Source organism: Triturus cristatus, chromosome 1_2, assembly GCF_964204655.1.
Source record: "Triturus cristatus chromosome 1_2, aTriCri1.1, whole genome shotgun sequence".
NCBI lineage: Eukaryota > Metazoa > Chordata > Amphibia > Caudata > Salamandridae > Triturus > Triturus cristatus.
The window spans coordinates 591,222,375-591,242,549 of NC_140580.1; the positions used below are offsets into that span (position 1 = coordinate 591,222,375).

Here is a 20,175-nt window from a genome sequence, read left to right on the forward strand (position 1 = left end):
ATCATCTAGGATCAAAGGAACAAACTGATCAATGTTCTTGGTGGCCTGTGAATTTTTTGTGGCGTATGTGGCAGATGCCTGGCACTGTGCGGCTTGTGGATCAGGCAAGTAGATTATCTATAACGGGAGCATGGGGCACTCCAAGAGTTGTATTTCATTCAGGAGTGGACAGAAGCACTGGTGGCAATAGTGGCTAATGAAGAAGGCAGGAGGCGCAACGCTGTGATTCAGGTAGCAATTAGAATATCGCTCTTCAAGTCCTTACTGATGGATACAGGCCGCGACGGCCACCCGTTGACTCGCACAGCGGGGGCCATAAAGGCAGCCCAGCTGAGCTCAATGGAGGCTGTAGAGCCATCCCAGCACGCACACGTGTTAGTAGAGTTGGTGGCAATGGTGGTAGAAGCAGGCGCTGGTGGTGAAGAAGGCAGACGGTGCAGTGCTTAGATGCAGGTAGCACTATAAAGTCAGATCAGAATTGAAGAAGTATTGGCCACAAGGGCCACTCACTGATTCACACCACGGTGTAGGCGGCAGAGATTATATAGGGAGCTCAGCGTGGGCGGTGGGGTGCTGAAGTAAAAAGGCCACACCAGGGCTCACCAGCAAGCGCGGCAGAGTCAGCAAACAATCTGCACCATGGCGTCCTTTAGAGAAGCATAGGGGCACAGGGGCATTACAGGGTCTGAAGCGCCCATGAGGGCGAAGTTGCCATTTTGCAGGTTGCATCGGTTCTCGCAAGACGAGTCAGGGAGACAGAGCCTCACGAGGTCCTGGGATCACAAGGATCCTCAAAGTGCACTCCTCTCCATATCTGGCTATCAGTCGTCACATTGAGTCATCAGGATGGGGTCCAAGGCCAAGAAAAATAGCTTGTGAAGCGGCTGGTTCGTGGGAGTTTAGGAGAGAGTCGCCATCTCGGGCAGACGCTAGCCACGCCCCCCCAAAACAGTGCTAAAGTTATAAGCAAAACAAAAAATGCTTTTTGGAGTTTGAATAACCTTATAAAGCGCCATGGAACACCTCAGTGACTTGCAGTATCCTTATAATGTACGGCAGAGGGTACTTAATCACATATATTCTATATTTTAGCAAGTTTCTATTTACTGTCTGCTACAGAAATGGACTGCTATTTTGGAATGCTAATGAATCTTTAACACACCAGGCTCCACAACGTATCTTGTTACACTAAATGTGTTAACAGGACTACCACAAATGTTCTACAAACCTCTTGCTCAGATTTGATTTTCTGTCTTCTAGTAAGGCAAAATCGTTCCCAGATGGGTAACTCCACACCTTCTGGCATATTCTCGGGAGCATCAAGTTCATCCATAGCTTTGGCTAGCAGGGCAGCTGCATCTTCGCGAGACTTTGGCCCCCCTGGGGCATCGCCTATTGGACTGGAGCCGTCTGTCTGTGTCCGCATCCGTAGAACCCTTGAATCATTAACATGAGGTTCAACAGAATGAATCATTGTCACAACAGCATACGGTAAGAGTCAAATGAGCTACATTCTCACACTAGTTCAGAAATCGGAGCTCAGCATGAAAGAGCTCTGCAAACCGATTTCTAATGGTGCACATACCAGGTCTGGCCCTTATACTGTTTTAAATTAGAGAAGATACTCTATGGGCCATTTTATGAAATACAAAACTGGTGCAAATGAGCTAATCAATGTACATAATTTCAAAAGTAACTAGCATATGAAAAATGTAAACATTGGCCTTGATTCACAAAGGCAACTTACATTTTCAAGTAAGTTTACAACTTTTCGGTACTCACAAACTATGAGTGCAAGTTACAATTAAACAAGCATTGGCATAGCCAATAGGTCTCTCTTTTGGGACCTTATAAGTATTTAGTTATGCAGCACAATATCCTTGGTGCAGCAACATCAACCGTTGCATGGCTTAACACTTATAAGGTGCCAAAGGCGAGACCTATTGGCTATGCCAATGCTTGTTATTAACTAGATTTAGCATTAGGATCTTCCATAAACTTGTAAGTTTTCCAAAAATGAATGACTGGGCCCAAGGAATGAAGTTGTGTCCTTGTGACAATCATTGAGAACAATCCACCAGACAAGTTTATTTTGCAGATTTTATAGTGAATTAAGGAAGGTATGGATTGTCACAATTTTAAAATCCTTGGGGATCAGACAATGCCACCCAGCTTTTATTGTATTACAGTTGTTGGATAATAAACATAGAGTTTGGAGGGTATCGATGTCTCTAAAGAAAGTACTCAGCCACAGGAAATGCATTGTAATATAAACACTGAGTTTACGAAGAACCCAATGAATATTATTCCTAACCTTGAATTTTATAATTAACTGTATATAATTCATTTTTATTTTTACTCTGTGTAATGAACTGTGTGTTTTTATGTGCTTTTATGATTGTCTGAAATAGCAATCGAATAAAGTTGTTTTTGACTTTGACTGTTCAGCCTCTTTTCTGGATTGGAGATCAGAAAATCCTACGAGTGTTAAACTGGGAAATGTACTTCAATTGAAGTTAATTGAACTAATTTATCTAAGTGAGTTATGGGCAATGTAAAACTTTCTAGTACGTGGAACCCCTTTAGAATAAAAAGTGACTGTAACTGTCGTACCCAGGCAGGCCAGGTAAAAACATTGAAGAGCAGAAAATACCCAACAGGTGTAGCAAAAAATAGAGGGATAGAAAAATGTACAGGGGTGATCGAACTAAGAGAGGTCAAGGATTGGCATTTAAGGCATAACAACAGTAGAGCGAATAAGGGCCAATGGTCGTAGAAAAAATAAATACAGAAAGTGACAATGAGGCGGGAGGACAAATACAGCTGAAAGAGCACGTCGAATGCAGGCGGGGAATGGAAAGACACTCAAAGAAAAAAATCACAGGCTGCATGAGGTAGAAAAGTACAGACATTGATTAGAGCGGTCACTTTGGTTCACTAACAATGGGAGCGATGAGTCACATGTTTCGGACTTGATCATAGAGGAGTAGCTAGAAGCGCTGGTAGGAGCGGGTTTTTGCTGAAGGGGTATGCGAGGCGGCAGAGGGAGGTGGTGTGTTGAGAGGGGCTGTGTGGGATTGGGCTGGCGGCTGTGCTTGACATATGCTTTTTGGTACAGAATTGCGTTGGGATAACCGGGATGTCATGTGGGGTTATTGTTAAAGAATGGACGCTCTTTCGGTGTTGGTCCTAAGGGTTTATCTATGCGGTGTTTTTTTAAGAGTTGAAATGATAGGTTACGGTGTAGGGAAGGAGGTGTGTGCGGTTTTCTTTGATGAACAGTTTAACTACTGAGAACAGTGGGCAGTACTGTGCGGGTGGTTTTCGAGGCGTTTGGCAGGAGTACGTGCAGTGTGTTTGATGCTCTTGGTGACGTTAATAGTGTCTGTGTTAAGTGCGGCGGTTGTGAGATGGGAAGCAATATATGCTTTCTATAGGCGTTGCCGATTTTTTATGTGGTTTTCTGTGCAGTGTTTTGGGTCTGATAGGCAGGCCAGTGTTAATTAGTGAATACGTTTTGGTGTATGTACGGGGAAGGTGAACCTTACTACTCATCCGTGTCCTCTTGAAAAGCCTACAAGGGATGGCCCTTGTGATAGTTTCTGTGTTTATTTAAGTAAGTCATAACTGCAGGGAGGGTGATATGTGGGTGTTTTGAACGGGGTGTTGTGCTCTTTGTATGCTGGGTTTGTGGGTGAAAACTGGTTAGGGTGGAAAACAATTGTCGGTTGCTGTTTTCGGCGGTCCAGGAATTTTGAGGTGCTTATAGTCGTGTGAAGGCTAGTGTGAATATCTATGGGCTGCGGTATGCAGAATTGAGTACCGATGGTTCAAGAAGGATGTAAAGCTGGGGCGGATGAAATGATGTGCATGTCTTAGGGAGGGGGCGGAGCGCATGATTATCCTTGGAATACATGCTGGTTAATGATGGCCTGGAGTGTGTTATTGAAGCTTTGTAAAGGCAGTTTTCTCACTCTCCTGCAATCCTTGCCTGACCCTTCTGCTGCAGTAGAGAGGCACACGGAGACACCGTACTTATAAAGGGATTGGGAGCAGGGTGTGTAGCGTTTCAGACACTGGCATCCAAGCAAGAAAGCGCACACGCAAGGAGGGAATGAGAGCACAGACATATTTTAATCGAAAAGGGGACGCATGCAAACCGTAAGCCGTATTGTAAAATAGAATCAGAGAATCGTTCACATGAATCCAAACGGCAAAGAGAAGCAGGGCATCTTCAAATTGATCCAGCGTGGAAATGCTAGTAACCGTGTGAATTTGGGTAGAGCAGACACAGTTTAGTCAGAATCGTAGGGAGACCTTCAAGCAAATAAAGTAAGATGTTAAGGAATCTCTTCAGGCGTCTTTAAAAGGGAATGTGGGCATGTAGAATTGAGCAGAATCTCAGTGGGTCCATGGAAACTATAACCTGACTCAAAGGGACACAGACATTTTTACCTTCCTCCTGAGGTTAATACTGGCAACACAGGAAATAAGCGTGCGCGCCTCGTGCTGAAAGTGAAAACAAAAAACAAGTTTGCGAGGAGAGGAAGAGGCAGCAGGGGGAGTGGAGAGAGGAGGGGGCCTGCGCCTGTTTCCCTTGCGGGAGCGAGCAGGAACCATCTGTTAATTACAAACAGATGGTTTCAAAGCTCGCTCCCGCAAGGGAAATCGCCAAACGTGCACGCGTTGCCACTGAAAGCAATGCAAAGCGTGCACATTTTTGGGCCAAAAACTGCATCGATTGCTAAAAATCTCCTCCTAAGCAACGCATGCGCGCTGCGTAGGCGAGACCTAAAAAGGAGTAGCAAGTCAAGCACTACACCTAGTGAACCACCAGTACTACAACACCCTCACATAAAAAATAATTAGAGGTAGGGGCTTAAAATAGAACCTGATAAGAATTAATGTTAAATCAAATTACATTATTTAAACTAGGTAAAATATAATTTAATATAAAATTGATGTTACACAATCTATACATAAATAGCACATATGCACTATTTAGTTATAAAATATGTTAATAACCTGTTTTGAATTAAACAATAATGTAACGATACATTTTATTAAAAAATAATGGCATTAATTTAAAACAAATTATACAGCATTTTTAATAATCATTAATGTGCTTTAAATAGATATTTTTTAGGGGGTATTTATTTTTTAATTTTAAGTTCTGAAAAATATTGTTAATTCAATTTACATTAATATATGTTAACGTTTTATATCAAATCAGTGCTGTAGTATGCTTTACATATTGTTCTACATTTAAAGTAAATATATGAAATTTAATTCACATTAATATTTAACATAACAATATTTTGCTTATTTATTTTCGAGTTTAAGCCATTTTTTTTAAACTTTAGCATAGCATGCCCTCACAGCTGAGGCACGGACCTGTGCTTTTTAAATAATAGGGGAAAATAAAAAAGTTTATCTAACTCGAAAATAAATATTAAATATATTTTCATGTAAAATTTGAATGCAAAATTATTTCATATACTTACTTTGATTTTACATTTAAATATTGTCTTCAATAAAATGGAAAAAAATGCAACAGCACTATTAAATACATTTTGAAATAAAACTTTAATTAATGAAAATATAGTTAAAAAAATTCCTGAAGTGTAAATTAAAATAATTAATTACCACCAAAACGAAATTATTTTTTTTTAATGTGCATTAATCATTAAATGTGATGTATATAATCAATTCAAATTAATTTTATTTTTAATCAAATATATTGTTACATAATTTGTTTAAATTCAAAATAGATTAAAATACTTATAATTAAATAACAACAAATTATGTTTTTAATATTAATCTAGAGTTAATTATATTTTTAACTATTTTACATAAGTTAATTTCACATTCTGTCCTATTGAGTTTTATTTTAAGATCCTTACTCCATTATTTTCTATGAGAGGGTGATGCACTATAAGTGTTTAGCCATGTGTAGTTCTGGACTTACTACTTTTTTTCCCAGTAGTAACTTACACTGTGAATGCTGAAAAGTAGTACACTTAGTCAGAAGTGCAAACATACTCAAAAGTGTACGTTACCTTTGTAAAACAGGTCCTATAAGTCCAAGCTGCTTGTGAAATACACCGGGATAATGTTTGTTGACTGCTATTTTAGAATGAAAAATAATCTTTAACACAGTGAGTTTCACAACTTCTCTTGTTACGCTAAATCTTAATGGGACTGTCACTAATGTTCTACAGTCCTCTTATAGGAAAACAAGATGATAAAGTAGCAAAGACAAGCCATAATCAATATATCGAATTACACTTGACATAAAACACGACACGTTAAAATAATAATACATTTCTTCAGGCCATATTCTAACTCCTTTCAGGTGACTGGTCTTTGAGTCCTAGTGTGAAACAGCAAGCAATACAACCAAGTCAAGAATAGACTGAAGCATTACCATAGCAGCTGCCTTGCCTATTTGTGTTGGCAAAAGCAAAGTCTAACTTAATCTCTCACATAACGGGAAGAATACAATGAAAGACGCACCATTTTCATGGATAGCTAGGGGGGCGATAAATATCTTAGTGGTATAGATACTCTATCCCAATGGCAACAGAGTATCTATGGTGCCAAGATAATAGTCTGCCTACCAAATGTACACGTTCAATCACTGTCTCAGCCATAATTAAACCCCTCCAACGGGCCTACAGAGTTAGGGCCGTCGGAGGCAGACCTCTAATTCTGGCCACCTAATTTAGATGGTTAGAATTAGAGGTCAGTTTTCACTATCCTTTACTGCCAGGAAAACCCTGGCATTGAAAACCGCTAAATGCTTCCTTCGTCATGAGAGAAGTCTCCTATGGTGAGGAGAGCATTTTATTTTTTATTTTCAAAAATAAATTCTTGTTCTGGGAAAATATTTAAAAAACTGTTTGTTTATGGTGACGGAGCCCTGCACCAAACTTTAAATAGCACTGACAGGAACCACTCTGATGGTGGTTCCTGCCAATGCTTTAGAAATGACCTTTGAAAATCTATAGTGTGTATGATCTTGATTCTTTATCTGACATGCCATCCCCACAAGTGTATGCTATTGGACGTTATAAGTATTGAGTATTGTGCACATAGTCCACAGGAACCATTGTTCCCTGTTACATATTAGATACCCTGGTTCCGTGTGAGTGAGGTTACCCTTGTTTTTGATACAGAAAACTAGAATAAAATGAGTGAATTTTCAGAACTTAAAAGCTGATATTTGGAGAAACGTTTCTAAATACGTTTTTTAAATCTAAAATTTGAATGATAAATTGTGCTGTGTTGGGGAGACTTACTAGTACTATTAACCTGGAACCAGTAGCATTGCAGCTATTGCTGTTATATATTACCTATGGTAGAGGCATTAGAAAAGCTTTTTTTTAACACCGCTGTTGGCAACACTGCCTAATGCCGTAAAGTGATCACTCCAGTCAATCTTGCATATAGGAGCCACTAATGTAACATTGTCTTATGTGATCACTATGTCAACACAGATAATATTTGTTAGTAGCTCAAGGTGATTTTCATGAAACATAAGTATCTGTAGTTTATTACAGAAAATGTTGGAGACCCCTGCTAGACATTCTTGTATACATGTTTCTTGCTAACTGGCACTCATCGGCAAGGAGCAGTCTGCTGGTTGGGGCTGCTTGCCAAGCCACTTTGTGAAAAGTCCAAACCTGGACTGCGTTTTGGTACTCTCCACTCTCACACTTTGTAACCAGCGTGGTGAAAGATTGAACGGTGGCGGCTGCTGCTCCCGAACCAGAGATCCCTCTGGAGTAATCTGCACAATCCTGTTTCCTGGGGAGGATGATGCACCTCTTGACGTCGAACATCTAGATCCTGATGCTGATCTCTGCAATTCAGCCACCTATACTTCTGTCAATGTCGAGGGAGGTCTCGATGTCGGTATGACTCTGGATGCCGAATGTGCATCTACTGCCAGTGAACCAGAAGTCTGCTGTTTCTTTGCTGGTGGCAACAGGTTCGATGACATAGGTCTCGATGTCGACCGTCTCGACACTGAACGCCTTCCCCATGACGTCGGGGAAGCTGTTGACGTTGACTATCTGTGCCTGGATGACGGCGAGGCTCGCGACACTGAACGTCTATGCCCTGACATATGCGGACTTTTTTTTACGTTGACCGTCGTTGAGGATCTACCTGGGTTGTCGATGTTAACCAGTGGCATGGCGGAGAAGTTCTCTAAGCCGACCCAAGCTTACTTTTTGACCTTGACTTGTGTATCGCCAACTGTGACGACAACCCTCAGCACCTGACACCGAAGTAATCATTCTCGACGTCGACTCTTTCTTCGTCGACGGGGCTGGCACTAAGGGCCTCATGTAGGTAGCCAAATACCGGTCGGTAACGGCCGATTTTCGGTAATTATACCGTTACCGACCGGTATATTGGCTATTGGTATGTAGGGGGACAAGTTTTGGTTTCGGAATTCACCGAATCGGTAAAATTACCGATTCGGTAATAATACCGAATCGGTAATGTTACCGAATCGGTAACTTTTCCGAATCGGTAATTTTACCGATTCGGTAAATTCCGAAACCAAAATCGAGATGTAGGGGGAGTGTGTGGGTGTGTTTAAGAGTCGGTATTTACCACCAACTTATAGTTGGTGGTAAATAATTAATGTATGTGTTTAAGCATTTTTACGCGCGTAGCAGTGTGCAATGTGGCATACATACATGCCCTTAGGGCATGTATGTGTGCCACATGTGCACACATGGCCGAATCAGGGGTGCAACAGGGTGTCAATGTGACACCCTGCCACCCTTTCATGTGTTCCCCCCATTACCGAATCGGTATTTACCGATTCGGTAATGAGGCATACCTTCCCATCAATGGGAAGGTATGCCTCATTACCGAATCGGTAAATACCGATTCGGTAATTACCGAATTGTAACGAATCGGTAAAAAATACCGACTCATTACCTACATACGAGTTACCACTTCTAAAATACCGATTCGGTATCGTTCGGTATTTTAGAAGTGGTAACTGGTATGCTACCTACATGAGGCCCTAAATGTCTTGACTGTGATTTCTCCCTCGGCGTCTTCACAAGCTGCAGAGGCCTGTCAGACATCGACAGTGATGCCAATAGTGAGCATACTGGTATCCGTCTTGACGTTGACCTCCTCTCAGTTGACAGAGAAGCAGAGCGGTGTTCCCTCTTTCCATTCTGCCACTGTGCTCAGATCTTTCGTGAGAGGAGGGCTCTTTGAAAGGTTGTTGAGACCCTTCAAGGCCACTTGTAGATCCCACCTTTCCTCTCTCCTGTATGACATGCAGCTTGGCTCTTTCTCTGTCGTGCAGAATCCTTCTGAAATTTGCTGGCAGTAGTAAAACTGGTCTGGTTGGTGAGAAGATGGCAAACAGAGTGTAGATCGGATTTTGACATCTTTTTTCCACACGAAGGACCTTTGTTAAATAAAGCTGCCATTTCTGACACAAAAAATGACAAAATAGTCAGAAAAACAGGATTAAAAGTACAGCTTGTACTTGAAACTGTCGAATGAAGGTCAGAAAAATGACTTCTAGATACCAAATCTAAAACTGACAAGCTCAATTCTCCAGGAACCTCATAAAAGGAGCCGGAAAAAAGAACTGACCTAACTGTCACCTATAGGGCATGTTGGGAGCATGATCGTCTTGGAGGTCTTAAAGGCATGGTGCCAGTTTATTCTGTTATGGTTTATCTATACGGCCTATGGGCAAACAATGCCTTCTATTACTTTTCCTTTTCCTTTAGAAATAAAGGCTATGCTTTAAAAGTGAAAGTGTGCATGTTCTATGTTAAAGAAATGCTAAATAGATATATATTTTAAATGAAAAATCCAATGCAATTTTGACATTTTTAGTCTATTTGATGGTTTAGGCTGCATGTATATGTATGCTTATATACATACATACATATGTATGTTTGAAGGCACTTTGTACTTTCAAGTTTTTAAACTCAAAATCAATTCTAGATTCTAGACAGAGCTTTTGATTGGATTTGGGAGAGGATGTGGCCTAACGGCCAGAGCTGCTGACTTTAGAGCTGGGGTCCAGGTTTGAGTTTCAGTGTCGACTCAACATCCTGTAATTCTGGGCAAAACACAATCTCCCCATGACCATGGACAGTGCCTGGATACCCTCACGGGTGATAAGCAATGCTATACAAATTCTTGTATTTATTTTAGCAAGGGAGTGGAGACATGGCTGGAAGCTGGTGACGAAAGCCTTACGGGGTCAGTCGGGGCGCGTTCTGGGCTCAGAGGTACTCTGGAAGGACCTGGAATCATCCAGAAGAGAGGCAGCATTGCCCCTTGAAGGCTTCTTCCTGTGGTGGAGTTGTGGATGGCCCGGTAAACTTTGGCACACCAGCTGCACCTGTGGAATGGGGTCAGAGTCTGACAACTGGCATGGATTCGGGGCCTTTCACTGCTGATGCCGTGAACATTCTCTGGTGTGTGAGCGATGATGGGAGGACTCCCGTCTGGACTTCTTATGTTTGCATTAAGACAGGATCTTGAATTTTGTTCAGAGTTACTGGAGGACCTAGACCGGAACTAGGGCTTGGAGCAGGCCCGCAACAACCAGTCTTGCTTTTTATGCTTGGCAATGTAAAGCTTCTCTTCTCACTTCCTGAATGCTGTCTGATGGATCAGGGACCATTTTTCACATAACTTCAAATTATGCGGAGCTGAAATACCAAAGAGAAATGTCATGTAAATCTCTGACCGACGTCTGGCTCAGCTTGAAGCTTTTAGTTTTCACGGTAGACACCCATAGCATACTGACAGCAAAATTGTTTAGGAGACTGGTAAAACACGAACAAAAGTTTAAGAGCAGAGATCTGGATAAACGTCAAACGGTGCAGAAAAAAAGGAACTGACATCGGCAGGCAGGGGTTGGTGTCCGTTTATGGCTCCATGCTATCACTTTCAGGATATGGTTCAAGATCGCTGAGATGTCAGATGACACCGTGGAAGAAATTGCTGAAAAGTTTCCAGATCAACTCGGGCGCCTGGTGGAATCAATAAAGTAGGGAAACTGCAGTTAGAAGTATCCAACAGAAAAATAACCTATCCCATGCAGTGCTGGCAAAACCCATTTTTGCACCTTTTTTTCATTTGAATGAACACATTTCTTACTACAAGCTCTAAAGGGTCAAAAGATGGCTTTTCTACTTCTATCAGCCACAAGGGGAAAAATCGAAACTCCCAGGCTCATAAGTTTCCCAGAAACAACAAACCCATAAGAAAAAGGGTCACATCAATCAAAGTAGCCAAGTTAAAGAAGTCGAAAAATCTACATTTGTAGTCAGTTGAAGAAACTATAGAGAAAAATCAGCGCAGTTCAGTGGAAACTCTCTACACACATGACGTGGTAGAAATCTGAACTATAGGGGCCGAGGGTTTTGAGTTCAGAGCAGCTCCACCGTACTGACTGAAGTTAGATAATTCCCAGTGCGGTGGAATGGCAATTGAACAAACAAAATAAGCTGGTTCCTATATATACACTGCTATTGAAGATGACTGGATGGTCCCACCTCGACGATGGGCAATGATGTAATCATGGGAATACACGAAAAATCCAATGCTGGAGAATAACATATTTTGTGTTGTCTTCGTGGCTTATACGGCGTTTTAACTAAAAAAAAGGGACATTATATTACCATCTTAATTTTAAAACACTATTAAATTCCATAAAGAGAAACCTTTTGTGTTCCAAACTTCCTGCAGAGGCAACACAGAAGCGTAACTACGAATGGTGCAGCAGGTGCTGTGCTACAGGGCCCAAGTGGATTTTAGGGTTACCTGAATACAGATTACTGCTGTATCTTACAACTCAACAAGCACTCTGGGGGTCCATTTTCATCACTTGTGTTAGGGGCAATGAAACTGTTGCTAAACTATTGGCACATCAACTCAGAACTGGACACCCTTTTCAAGATATGACAAAGATACCTGGGTTGAGTTGCATCTTGGCAACACACGACATGTAATTAACTGATTTCCTACACAACATGACCCTTAACAGCTGTGCATTATTATGACTCCTTCGTTTAATGAACACATTGCACACGCCAGGGGCGTTTGATACTGCTTGGTCCCTCCCTCAACAAAATGGGTAAGCTTACTTTGCTACACTTCATGTTTACATCAATGACATGCTATTGCATGAGGAAATACCAACTGCCGTCAAAGAACTTTTGATGTTTTGAATGAAAAAAGATACAAACCGTTCAACTTCCTATCGCACCTAAACCGTCGTGATAACATTTAGACAATGATTAGGCAAACTTGAATGGCCATTATATGTGCATATTTTTACAACAGGGAGTTGTATACGTTCATGCACAACATTTAATTCATGGCTCGATGTTTTAATCATATTGCTTCAGCTGATTATGTCACCAGTAAAAGCACTAATGTGGTTAAAAGGGGACTACTCTAGCCATTTGTTCACAATAATTAAGGATTTCCTATTCACAGTGTGTTTGGATAGGGATCTCCTCAGCTTGATTCACTGGCACGTATCCCTTTCCTGGCTGGCTGACTGCATGTGTAGCTGGTATCCTGAATTTTAGTTTTGGTCTTGACTAAGCGCGTGTTTGGTGGCCGAGACCAGCCCCTAACTATGAGAAATCTTTGCTTGTCCTGTGCCCTCGTGGGGCGCACCACGCATGTGCTCATTGTTGACAGTGGACTACTGTCCCTGTCATGGGTTTAGAATATAGAGCCGTAGTGTCAGCATACCGTCGATAAAAGTATAAATAGAGTGACCATACCTTTTTATCTGGGTCACCATAATTGAGGTCTACCGGCCTGCCTGTGTACCGTTTTGCTTATATGCCCTTGCCTAGCCCCTTGCGCTGACATCCAGAGTGCATGTAAAGTGTGGTTGGTGTAGCAAGTAGAGGACATGCATGAGCCAGCGATTGGAGGCCACTGGGATCCATTTTGGATACCCATGACCTAGAAAAAGAGGTAGGTTGAGGACTGTGCTCCGAGACAGTAAAAGTGTATTGAATATATTCCTGCAGCTGGAGAGAGGAGCCCCAGACACTGAAGTTAAGGAAGAAGAAACAGGACTCCTCTAGATATGCTATGAGGCCTTTTAGTTAGCCAGGATCTGCTATTGGACTCTGAGCACGGCCATTTGGTGGAAGGTAGGGTGAGGGGTAGGACTGTAGACTCTGTTGTGGAAAGTGAGGAAGTCTGTAGGTGAGGAGTTTCCTTTTGACTTTACAAGAATACTCCTTCAGTTGGACTAATGACAGCCAGGTGCAGAAACCTTAGCCCTCTTTGCCCCTCTGTTGTGGGTGCTCCAGGATGAAGAAGCTCCACAGCTACTTGATTTGTTAAAGCTCGCTCTAAACAAATGCTGTAACTGTTGAACGACCTAGGAAGGACACTTGAAAGAAGACCCATCTCAAACCAGTTCTAATTTCTCTAATGAGAAGAACGTTACTGCTCTGCACAGTAGTCAGAGGACTGCTGCCTAACCTGAGCTAGTGTCTGCCTGACAGCCAGCCTTGCAGGAGTGAGGGGATGTCACCTGAAATCTGGACTTCCTGCAGGATGAGTTGAGTCCCTGCCCTGAAGTGCCTAGAAGCCTGCCTACTGAGAGAGGGAAGGAGACTGCCTTATCCTGCAGGAGGAGAGACTGTCCTGAAAAGAGCGAAGTTCAGCATGAGCCCAGGGGCTGAGGACACTGAGGGAAAAACAACTGCCTGAGAGAGTAATCTGGGAGAACCCCCAGACTCTTATTCCGGTTCCTACTGCGATGGCTGGAAGCTCAGGCAGTGCTGCAGTTGTGTGGCTACTGAAGACCTAGTCAGAGTCGGATCTGTGGAACAGTGCAAGGCGGCAGCCAAAGGACTCATGAGACTCCTCTACTTGTGAAGGGGAAAGACCCAACAGGCTTAGAGCATCTTGTGAGCTTTGGGGGATTGAGACTACACCTGAGCTGTGGGTGTTGTGCTTACAGGCGATACCACACAGAGACACTAATTAAGTATATATGGAGTGTGTATCATAGAAAAAACCATGTGATTAAAGTACTTTATTTCTTACAAAGACAAGCTCTGGGCTAGACACTCACCTTTTTGGGGGTCTACTGGTTGATTGCTGAGTTCTGACCTTGAGCACCCCCATGCTATCTCCCTGAGAATCTCCTGAGTGGCAAGTGTATAATGAGTTGTACTTGGCCCTGTTTGCAGAGTCATAGTTGGACAGAACAGAAGCAAAAGACCTCAACCCCACGGTTGAGGCCCAGTAGCCCCTACCTGTCCCTTTCTATACACCAGCTCCACACCCGAGACGGGTATGACACTGTGTAATTTATTTGTACATATGGGACAGCAGTTTGAAGATGGATACCTCCTTAAGGGATACAGTGGACAAGGGGTAAAGTGCTGAATTGTGTACGAGCTCTTACGCCTAAATACAAACAATATACTTACAGCCAGAGTGTATGAAGAGTTTTATTGTTTGCAAATTACCCAGAATCGCTAATTGTGTTTAGAAATGGCTATTGAATCGGTATTTGGAAGTGGTGTGTTTTGGTCATCCCTTCCAAAAATGAGACTGAAATTCAGTTGCAAAATATTGAAAGGATACCGGCACACCGATTTCCAAGTTGGGGTGGTAACGCATTTGCAAAAGGGAAGAGCTCCCATTCAGCACCCCTTCCTCTTTTTGACTGTAAATATATTTTTTGAGAGATGGCAATAATCCAGGGCAACACTGCCTACCCTCAAACATATTTTCGAAAACAGAAATCTTTTTTTAACGTAGCAACATTTCCTTTAAGGAAATGGAGCTGCAATTAACAAAATAGTTACTTTATTTAAAGGAAATCACTGACACGGTGGTCTGCTGACCCTAGCAGACCATATTCCAGTGGTGTAGCTCGAGGGGTCTGTCTGCCCCGGGCGGCACAGTTTTTGGGGGTGGCAGAGGTGAGGAAGTCATGTCTGTCGACTAACACCCATCCCAGAACAAGACGTCTGTCCCACCCCCCCCCCCCACAAGTCATCCGTCGGCCACCACCCCCTCCTCCCGCTCTTACCTGCACCGGGAGGCAGACTTAGGGTCCACCCTGGGTGGCAGTAGGTCTAGCTATGCCACTGCCATCATCCCTGTGATGGCCACTAGATGGAATTAGTCAAAATTAGCAATTCACCTAATTACTATTAACAAGGCAGGTCAGACTGCAACCGGCTCAGATTCCTTGATCTCTTGGTACTTAGATCAGTCTGAAAACTAATTCAGTGGTTGCAAATAGTCGGTACACAAATTGCAATCTCTTTTGGTGAAAACATTTTATGGTTTAAATCTTTTATTGATTTTCATATAAACAGAGAAAAAGGAAACCAGACCCCGACTCCTGAATATAATGTATAACAGACACAAGTGTCGCGACTAATAGCATTACCAAGGTAAGAAGCATGTAACGAGGCAACTAGAAAGAGCAGAATAAGCGAAAGAACATAGGAAAAAACAGAGGGAAACCCTCCAAAGGCATATACCCAAAAGCTCCCCAAACATGTCCACCCTCCGCCCCCCCCCTCTCGTCCATCAACTAAAAACCCACGGGATAGGGAAGGAGGATTAAAGGACCCACAGCGGATCATCTCAGTCTAGTAGATCTGCTTGGGAGGGCGCTCTGTGGGATCTGCGTGTCTGCCTGACGCCATAATCTGAGATAGCGGGGGCACGTTAGTTCCCTGAAGTCAGTTATGAGGAGGGTGAGGAAGGGACGCCAGAGCTCCGGGAACTCAGACCCTCTGCCTGCCAGAGTGAGAGTGAGCTTCTCCATCCCCAACACCAACCACAGTCTCTGCAGCCATCCAGAACGAGGTGGGGGCAAGGGGGAGCGCCAGTGCGCCAGTATATTCTGTGTGGCCGCTCCCAGAGCAATGGCGATCAGGCCCCCCCTTCGGGATTTTAGAGGGTACATCAACGGGTTTGGCAAGCCCAAAAGTATGTAGGCAGGGAAGCGCGGGAGCTGTGTGTCCAGGTGAATATCTATTTCGTCCAATATTTGGGACCAATAAGGCTGGATGTGCTCACAACTCCACAGTAGATGTTCTAGGGTCCCCACAGCCCCTCCAACAGAGTGCACTCTGGCGAGGATCAAAATGGTGGAGACGCTCCGGCGTATAATACCAATAGGTAACCACCTTAGTCATTGTCTCAGTAAGGTCTGCGTGGTGTGCTGAATGTCGGGCCCTGTAGTAGATGTTATCACATTCCTTATGAGTGAGGGGTCTGCCAATCTCCCGTTCCCAGCGTGTACGGCCCGCATTGTACATATGTGCGTTAGTAGCCAGGATGTGCTTGTAAAGATCGGAAATAAGCTTCTTATCTGAGGATCTAGTAATAAGCCATTTCTCAAAGGTGGTGAGGAGACGCTGGGCACCAGGCTTCACTTGGGGTTGCAGAACCCAATGTCTGAGCTGTATGTACGTGAGCCTCTCGGTATCCGGGAGGCCATATTCTGTACGAAGCTGTGGAAAGGAAAGAATGCCATCCGTATCAAATAGATGCCCGAGGCATCTACACGGAGAGGGCCGCCAGAGTGCAAAGGCCTTAGTTGCCATGCCAGGTTGGAATTCTGGATTGTTAAAGAGTGGCGTTAAGGGGGAGGGAAAGGATGTCAGAGCATGTGTGACGGCAGTACGGTCCCACGCCTCCAAAATCGTACCCGTGATGTAGGAAGCATAGAGGTTCGGTGGCCTGTGGGCCTTACGAAGAAAAGGGACACCCTGCAGGGTCGTTGCCGCTACTGCTTGCTCTTGGAACAACCAATGCTTCTCGAACTCCAAACGGCTCCACTCTACAAGGTAGCGGAGTTGTGAAGCGTAAAAATAAAGCTGCAGGTCAGGAATCCCCACCCCTCCTCTCTCGGGGGCTAAGATTGCTATTGCATGCTTGAATCTGGGCTTACGGCCCTGCCAAATAAACTGCGCCAGATCCGCTTGAGTTTGCTGAATCCAGCCAGCAGGGGGACGGAGAGGGAGCGTCTGAAAAAGATACAGGATTTGGGGAAGGATGGTCATTTTAGTGGCCGCGATTCTACCTAGCCAGGAAAGGGTGTGATGTTTCCATTGACCCAGTTCACTGCAAATGTGGGCGCAGAAAAGCGCTCTGTGCGACTGGATTAGATCAATGAGGGAGAATAGGATATCATCCGCATATAGGCTGATGGCGTGGACATCTCCGCCAAATTTGATGCCAGTTATAAGGGGATGGTGCCTGATCCGAAGTGCTAGTGGTTCCATATATAGCGCAAAGAGGAGGGGGGAGTGGGGACACCCCTGCCTCGTGCCTCTGCTAATGGGGAACCGGGAAGAGGTCTGTCCATTCACCCGGACTGTGGCCGTGGGCAGATGGTAACAATTCAGGATCCGTGTACGCAGTTTCTCCCCTAAGCCAAACCGCTGCAATACTCGCTCTAGATATGGCCAATACACCCTGTCAAAGGCATTCTCTGCGTCTAAGGCCAATAACATATTCCCCGGCGGTACTCAATGCTTTTTCAATGAGGTGGAGGACTCTCTTGGTGTTATCACTCGTCTGCCGCTGTGGTATGAATCCCGCCTGGTCCGGCTCCACGAGTTGGGGCATGTAGGGCCCAAGACGGGTTGCGAGGATGCTCGTGTACAATTTAAGATCGACATTGAGTAGGGAGATCGGCCTGTACGCGCTACAAAGTGTCGCGTCCTTCCCAGGCTTGGGGATGACCATGACTGACGCCTCTAGCATCTCTGCAGGGATGGCGCCATCCTGGGAGAAGGTGTTAAACAGGTCTCTCAGTAAGGGAGCCAACTGTGCACAAAAGGTTTTGTAAAAGGCTGCCGAGTAACCTTCTGGCCCAGGCGATTTGCCTAACTTTAAGCGCGAAATTGCTGCAATGACCTCCTCAGTCCCTATATCCCTGTCAAGATAGTCAGCTTGCGCTGGAGTGAGAGCCGGTACCTGAGCAGTCTCTAGATAGGCGGAGTAGTGGAGTGGATCCAGGGAATCGCTCGACTAAAGAGTCGCATAGAAATCACGAAAGGCTTCCGCAATCGCCACATCGTCCGACGTGAGGTCACCCCCCGGGCCCCGGCGAATAGATTGCACCCCTTGGCGTTGCTGAGTCGCCCGTAGCTTATGGGCCAGCAGACGGCCGCATTTGTCGCCACCAACATAAAAGGACTGGCGCAACCGGAGAGCCGCATACTCGGCTCTATCTTGGTCCAGTGCCATGAGCTGCCTCCGCTCCACGCACAACCGTTGCCATGCTCCAGCTGCCCCTGTGCGCTGATGCATCTGCTCGAGTTCAGCAACCCTCTGGGTGAGTTCAGCCCATTTGCGGCTGCGCTCCAGGTTACTGGCCGTCGAGATGGCTATGAAGTGCCCCCGCAGGATGGCTTTAAGGGACGTCCATTGTATCGCTGGAGACGTGTCGGAATTCGCGTTAAGGGTGAGGTAGTTGGCAATTGCTACCTTGATCTGATCGACAGTAGATGCAGAGTGTAATAGCGTGTCGCGCAGTCGCCAATGCCGCAGTGGCTGCTGGACTCGGGGGAAGTGGAAAGTGGCAACAACTGGGGAATGGTCTGAGAGAGATGCAGGAAGGATCTCGGAGCCCGTCGCGAGCGCCTGCAGCGGGAGGGAGCTAATGAAATAGTCAAGCCTAGCGTACGTTTTATGTGCCCAAGAAGTGCGTATAAGCGCGGCTACGGGGGTGAAAGTAGCACCACAGATCGACGAGCCCAAGATCGCCAAGACGAGCCAACCCTGCCTGAGAGAGAGCTCCCACCTGAGTCGTCCGCTGGGCCGAGTGGTAACACAGATTGTCAAATACTAAGTTCAAATCCCACCCCAGTAACAGGCGGCGCTCCGTGTTAGCTGTTGCCTCAGTAAGGACGGTGTGGAAAAATGTATCCTGACCTTCGTTCGGGGCGTAAACAGAGCCTACTATGAGAGAGACCCCAGCCACTAGGAACTGATAAGTAAGTAATCTTATCTCAGCCTCCTTCTGAAGGACCCTGCCCTGAAAGGAGCGAGAGACCAGGATAGCAACCTCGGCGGATTTGGTGGAATTAGAAGAGAAGAGTAGTGTGGGGAAGGCGCGCGTTTTCATCCTATGGTGGTCCTTGGGGGTGAGATGTGTCTCCTGTAAGAGGCATATGTCTGCGGCTGAATGTTCCAGAAAGTAAAGGACTGCCTTACGCTTGACCGGGTTGTTAAGTTCCCGAACATTAAGGGTCAGAATCTTAAGTGGCTTATGAGGCATCTAGTGTGTGGAGGAGAGACATGCCAAGGCGTAGCGCGTACAACACGGAGACATTCAGGACATATTGCGCTACCAGAAGACCACCTGTCCATGGAGGGAAGAAGGATGGACGAGAGGAGCAAACCCAAAAACAAACCAAAAACCCCAACAATAAGAGAGGACTCTACCCCCCCCGACCCATGCAACATACCAACCATGAACAACAATGAGCATAGTCCGTCGTCCCGGGACAACTGGTCAGTCAAAGTACGGGGGTCCATATTGTGGCCACCGGGAGAGCAGCCCCCCCCACCACCCACCCAGAGCCAGCAAAGATGCTGAGAGAGAGCACAAGAGTAAGAGGCTCTCTCCAGCTTCACTTGGTCGCGTCGTCGCTCCCTGCAAGCGCCTCCGTGGCTGCGGTCAGTGCCGCCTGCTGACTCTGGGCGATCTCCGACTGGGGCGGCCTACGAGGGCGTCGCCGTCTAGCCTGTCTCTGCCATCCAGATGAAGAAGTCTCTGAGCCCGTCACGGCTCCCCCTCGGTCGTCTTCATCGCTTGGCGCCGCCAAGCCCAACAGCTGGCAAGCATCCACCAAAGAACGCAGTTGGTGGAGCCTGCCCTCGTGGCGAAATATGAGGCGAAATGGATGTCCTCACGAATAGGTGATCCCCTGCTGCCGAAGATGCTCCGTCACGGGGCGGAACTGGCCAAGTCTTGATATAGGACAGGAGTGTGACCCTGGAATGAGATAGGATGGAGGGCTCGTGCCTTGGTGAGGATGGATTCTTTGATTTTAAAGTCTTGAACACACACCAGGATGTCCGCCGGTGGAGCATTGGGACCTCTATGGGCTCTGTCCAAGATAACGACAGCGTCAGGAGTGCCCC

At 45.2% G+C, this 20,175-nt stretch overlaps 1 protein-coding gene across 1 annotated transcript in view; it reads right to left on the bottom strand.

Moving 5' to 3' along the window:
* CFAP43 (cilia and flagella associated protein 43) overlaps positions 1-20,175 on the bottom strand; it is a 638,428-nt gene that overhangs the window by 90,129 nt on the left and 528,124 nt on the right. The window contains exon 32 of the mRNA XM_085607024.1: positions 1,229-1,436. Within this exon, the coding sequence (XP_085463150.1) occupies positions 1,229-1,436 (208 nt within the window). The remainder of the gene's footprint in view (positions 1-1,228; positions 1,437-20,175) is intronic.